The following is a 6000-nucleotide window of genomic DNA, read 5'->3' as shown; positions in this document are numbered from 1 at the left end:
CATTCTACATTAAAATGTTGAATATACATCTCTCTTATTTATATATCTTTTCAGAACGGAACATTGAAAAGCATGTTAACTGTGCTTTGCTGTATTTTCTCTTTTAATATATGCAGTTTTCAAACGCATCCTAGTCTGGATCACAAAGTATTCTTCCGAAAGAAACGCAATTCAAATAAATAAAATTAAATTCTGGAAAATGTATATTAATAAATATATTTAAAATGTGCAGTTCGAATGAATAGAAAACTTTAAAACAGTATCTGAAGAGACAATACAATACAAACAAACCAGCTAAAAAGTCTAAAAATTGACAAATTACCTGAAATAATAACTATGACTAAAAAATATAGTATAAAGAAAATTATTAAAAAAAAAATGATGAAGCTTTTATTTAAACTACGCAGTTCGAATGAGTAAGGAAAAAATTTTAAAACAGTTATTTGAAAGAAACCATGCAACCTAAACAGTTAAAATGAAATTCGAAAAGAAAAAAATTATTTAAAATAATAAGAATTATAATTAAAAATATAATATGAAGAACATTATTTGAAAGAAAGAACGATGTGACTTTTTTTCCCTTCACCCACAATGTAAAAAGGGAAAGGAAAGTAGGTTGCCATATATTAAGAAGTTCGCTAAGTGAACTCATCTTGGCTCAAACTAAAAAAAAAGGGGGCCAATATAAATTTTGAGTTTCTCCATAAATTTCGCACCAAATTTTATAAAATTTAGTATTTAGTAAAATTTAATATTTTAATAAAGTTACTGCAAAGCAGGGCTATCAGCCTAATAGGAAGGATGCCTTCGTGAAGAACTTTCTAAGCGAAACCAGCTCGTATATACGTTATACATGAGAAAAATCATGGAAATGGCCATGCAGCCAGCCCGTTCACTGGGATTAGAACCCCGGAGCGAAACTACCAGTGTTCAGCGACTTAACCGCTCGGCCGTTAGTGGGCCCTTTTGAAATGAAAGACGATAACTTTATTCAAAATTAATATCAGAAATACCAAGATGTTTCGAAAAGTTGGATGCTTTTAATATACTTGCAGAATGCCTTAGAAAAAAAGAGCAAGCCATTAACAAGAAAAAATAAATTTTTGCATAAAATTTAGTATTTTTAAAAAATTTTATGGTATTTGATTCTTGCAATTTCAAAAATAAAATATTTGACTAGAATATTAATAACATTTTAAGAAATTAAATGTAGGATGATAAAATTGTGTAAAGCAATGGGTACAATGTTAAAACTGTAAAACTGTGTAAAGCAAGCAATGTATGCAACTCATCCTACATTAAAATGTTGAATATGCATCTTTCTTATTTATATATCTTTTCACATAATTTGAGCCATAATTTGAGTCATAGAATTGAAATATGTAAAAAAAAATTAGTATGTTATTTCAGAAAAAGTCTGATTTTGTGTCAAAATACCTATGTTAGAATAGTGCCGTATATAAATCTAATATATATCCTAAGTCGCGCTTTCGAGGCATGAAAAACACAATTTGAATTTTGACAATCGGCCCAGTAGAACGGGAGATATAGAACTGTCTCCCCCTTTTTTTGTGCAGTGTACATTGCATCAGGATCCCAGTTATTGTCACAACTTAAACAGTATTTGTGTGTAGTTTCATCAAGAAATGCATGTGTTGAACCCTCTGACTGCTCAATTTGTGGACCGAAATCACTTTAAATTTTTTTATACTTTAAATCTATGTATATTGGAGAATTGAAATATGCATTTTTTCTCTCTAGGAAAGATTTTTTATATAGATTTTTTTCATGAGAAACTAAGCTGTCAGAAAAACCAATTTCAGATGTTATCACAAAATAATAATAATAATTAATATCAATCAAATTACAGTCATTTATTACATCTATATATTTATTACATCTATATATTTATTACATCAATCTATTTATTACATAATATAAAAAAATAAAATATAAAAATTTAAATATAATGCATTGAGAAAAATGCCTTAGTAATCTAGTTTAGTTTGGTAGAATTTAAAATAGGGTTGAAGGCAAGGTCCAACTTCACAGTCTTTGCACCAGATTCGTGTTTCTTTGCTAATTTTTTCTTTTTTCCATTTGCATCTTTTTTTCATTAGTCGCTGAACGTTTTCTAGCAACCATTTCTAATTAGAAAAAGGTGGCAAACATAGTGAAGTTAGAGTGGTAAATGCTAAGTACCTTCAAATGCTGCAATTTAGTGGACTGCTAACAACATCTGTTGATCAAAAGCTAAATTGAACGTCTAGTACTGTATATAAAAGACAAAATGTGCTCCTCAATAAAGGAAGAAAAACACATGCCTATGAAAATCGCAGGATGAGCAAATTTTCCTACATTTGAGTTGCCCGTGGAAATCGTGGAATGAGCAGCCAGGTGGTTAAAATTAACCACTGCCTTGTATATGCATTCACAAAACTTATAAATTAAACAACAAAAAGCATTCAAAAAGTTGATAAATACTAGAACTTGAATAAAAATAGTTTTTGATATTCATAAATAAAACTAAATAGCTAAATGAAAGATTGAGCACATTCCCCTCTCCCGCTGAACTTACGAATTCCTCTTTCCCTGGTTGAAAACTCCCAATCTAGATGTAATGATTGAAATTTATGTTGGGTGCATGATCATATTTTTAGCAGATTCATGAAATTACAAAAACTTTTCTTGTGTTCTCTCAGCATTAAATAAAAATTGTATTTTTAAAATTAGCATAATACCACATCAGTTAAATATGAAATATTGATGCTATTATTTTTGTGCCATAAGATGGCTTATGTAAACCAAGTTTTAATATTTGCTAAATATATTATTATTTAGACCAAAATACGAAATGATGACTTTAGCATTACATGAAGCTTTGCCAGGACACCATTTACAGGTAATATTTTCAGTATTAGAAATAACATTACCTTTTTCATTTATGAGTTATAAAAATCTTATTGCATATGTAGTTTTACAAGAAAAATATGAAGTTTATAAATCAAGAGGGACTATTTATTCTTTACAGTATTTGATTTGCTTTTGTTTTTGGTGATGCTGGTCTTCTAATTGATTATTGCGCAGAAACTGGAGCTATGAGCGAGTAATATTATCAGTTGCTTTTCTGTCTAATATTTTGCTCAGAAGGTTTCTTATAATGTTAAGGCATTCATTTATGACCCAGTCTGTTAGATTTTTCAGGTGAGGATTCCTGCGACACTTTGAATATTGTGACTGTTTTATGTTACCTATAGTATAATAGAGTACTTTTGTATTAATATATGTGCAACCACCATGGAGTTTGGTGATTTTTTTACAGAAGCAAAAGAAGGCTATTAATATATTCAAAATATTTTATTATATATATTTTTTTAAACTTTTCATAAAGTATATATTCAAAAAATAAATCATAAAAACTGCATACAAGGTTTTTTTTTTTTTTTTTTTTTTTTTTTTTTGTTTTGTTTTGTTGTTGTTTCATTTGTCCTGATGTAAATTTTTTGATGATCACATGAAAAACAGATTTAGAGCAATTGTTTCTTTTAGCGATTCTGTGTCAAAATACTATATTCATGCAGAAAATTTTGCCATAGCTTCAAGCACTGCGAACACATTGTACAAGCACACATTTTAAAATTGAGTTTAAAACAAAAGCTATCACATCATAAAAACTGTTGGAACTACAAATATACTTTTATTGAAATGCAACAGAAAGAACATGCATGTAAATGGTGATATTATTTGTTAAAATTGGGGAACTGTTTTGTGCAAGTTTAGTGACTTCTACTAAGACAGTTATGCTAATATGTAAGTACCATAATAGAAGCTTGAACTTGTCCGTTGCATCTAGCACATGTGAAGAATTAGGAGCAATTTTGGCTTTATAGCACAAAGGATTACATTTATTAATGGGGAAAGAAATCTCATATTTCCAGTTTTTGACCCACTTTATAAAGATATGGTAAATAATGCCTATCACATTATAGGCAAATGGGACAAGTTGCCTAAATGAAATCGAGGTTCCAGTATTATCGTAGCCATTTTTGAGAGAAAGTACATACCCAACCAAATGTCTTTGAAGACTTTGAAGAAGGTTTAATGACACTAAGAAAGTTTTGGTGCCGTGTAATTGTGGTTACTTGGAGACTTAGCTTCCTGCTTTCAATGAATATGATCATTCCATTCATTTATATTATTTTTCAGTACTCTAGTAGATTTCATTGCGGGTTACATTTTAGAGTTGTAACTATCAAAGACAGAAAAATCGGAAGTGTGAGAGTGTTTTCAAGGTTGGAATCTACATTGGCTCTAAACAATTCTTTGACATCTAATTCTTTTTCAAAAATATTCCACAGAAAACCAAGACAGAATAGACACATCTCAAAATAAAACATAAAATAGGCAAAGCAACAACTTTGTGTTTGATGTAAATTTTAGTCAAGACTCTCAGTTTCAAGAGCAATCAAGTACAGATTCCTCTTCATCAGGAGCAAAGAAATCTGTAATGAAGGCAAAGCCATGGTTGTTCGTTGCAGATTTCTTTTCTCCTGTTGAAAAAAACATGTTGTTTGCTCTAGAAATCAATAAAGTTGGCTAAAATCTATGCTGAACTCAAAGTTGTTGCTATGGATAATTTTGTATCCCACAGAAGTTCACCTGTCTCTTGAGAAGTTTGTCCTCTTTTCTTTGCGCAGTGAATCAGCTTTTTTGGAGGAAAAAGAAAAACAAATAACCGTGACCTTCTATATATATACTAAATACTACAATTAAATACACAGATAAAATACTATGTGAAAAACAACTAAGCTTCAGTTTACATTTTGATGATGATAATTATTAAAAATTAAATTGAATTTTTTTTTTTTTTTTTTTTTTTTTTTTTTTTTTTAGGTTGTTTTTCAAGCATTTAATTTTTTCTTGGAAAGATAATTTTTATTTTCAGGAAAAAGCATTACTGTAATAAGCATTTTTAACACACGGCAAGAAAAATAAAATAAAGGAGTGACGGTACTTTTGCTCGTTAAAAATCGCTTCCATTCCAAAGCCCACTTTATTTTCAATTTACACGAATGACATTCCTCATAACCCCCTCACTACACTAGCATTATATGCAGATGATACTGGCATCCTCTATCAAAATGGGCCTATGACTACAGTTGTACAAACACTACAAGAGCACATTCATGCATTAGAGTCCTGGATGACCAAATGGAAAATAAAAACTAATGTTAATAAATCAGAAGCTGTCTACTTCAGCAACAGAAGAAACATTCAGTTAAACATCATGCTCAAGATGTATGATGTCAGCATTCCCTGGGCCAAGCAAGTAAAATACCTTGGTATCATTTTAGCCCAACGACTTACATGGACTCCACACATAACATATATTTTAAATAAGTTTCGGGGTACTAAAGCGTTACTCAACTCCTTAAGAGCTATCTTCAAAATAAAATTCATGTTTACCAATCCATGTTGCAACCCATCATAACTTATGCCTGTCCAGTCTGGGGTTTTGTTTATGACTCTAAAATGAAAAAGATTCAGCAAAGCCAGCATATCACACTTAGAAGGATGGCAAATTGCCCATAGTATATCAAAAACGATGCAATCCATAATGAGTTTAATGTTAATAAAAATAATGTATGCATAGCCAATATTGCCAAAAAAATTTTCAGGAATATTGAAAAAGTGAATATCAACTCAATCCCGAGTTTGAATTATGATTATGCAGACGATGAAAATAGAAAAAGACCTGGAGCAGTACTCTGGCACTTAAGTTAATTCATTTTGTTGAATTTTGATTCTATTTACCCCCTTATCTCTTAATTTTTCTCAGTAAATTTGTCTAATTTCACTCATTTTTATGAAGTTTTAAAGGCACGCATAAATGTCGTCATCTACGTTTAATTTCCGTAACTATTTCTAGCCTTGCACAACTACAGTTTCGCCGTCTAGTTTCCGACTACTGTACTTTATCCACTCACATCACAAAAGCTT

At 30.2% G+C, this 6000-nt stretch overlaps 1 protein-coding gene across 3 annotated transcripts in view; it reads left to right on the top strand.

The window, feature by feature from the left end:
• Positions 1–6000, top strand: part of LOC118190472 (uncharacterized) — a 103703-nt gene that overhangs the window by 55137 nt on the left and 42566 nt on the right. For all 3 annotated transcript variants that reach the window (XR_015042480.1, XM_085821559.1, XM_085821560.1), the window contains exon 11: positions 2842–2902. Coding sequence is in view for 2 of the 3 variants with exons in the window: in XM_085821559.1 (XP_085677685.1) it covers positions 2842–2902 (61 nt within the window). In the remaining variant the exon portion in view is untranslated. The remainder of the gene's footprint in view (positions 1–2841; positions 2903–6000) is intronic.

This window comes from Stegodyphus dumicola, chromosome 8, assembly GCF_044657685.1.
Source record: "Stegodyphus dumicola isolate Sdum_Otavi_A_Nest chromosome 8, ASM4465768v1".
Lineage (NCBI taxonomy): Eukaryota > Metazoa > Arthropoda > Arachnida > Araneae > Eresidae > Stegodyphus > Stegodyphus dumicola.
This window is presented reverse-complemented; position numbering and strand designations above follow the sequence as displayed.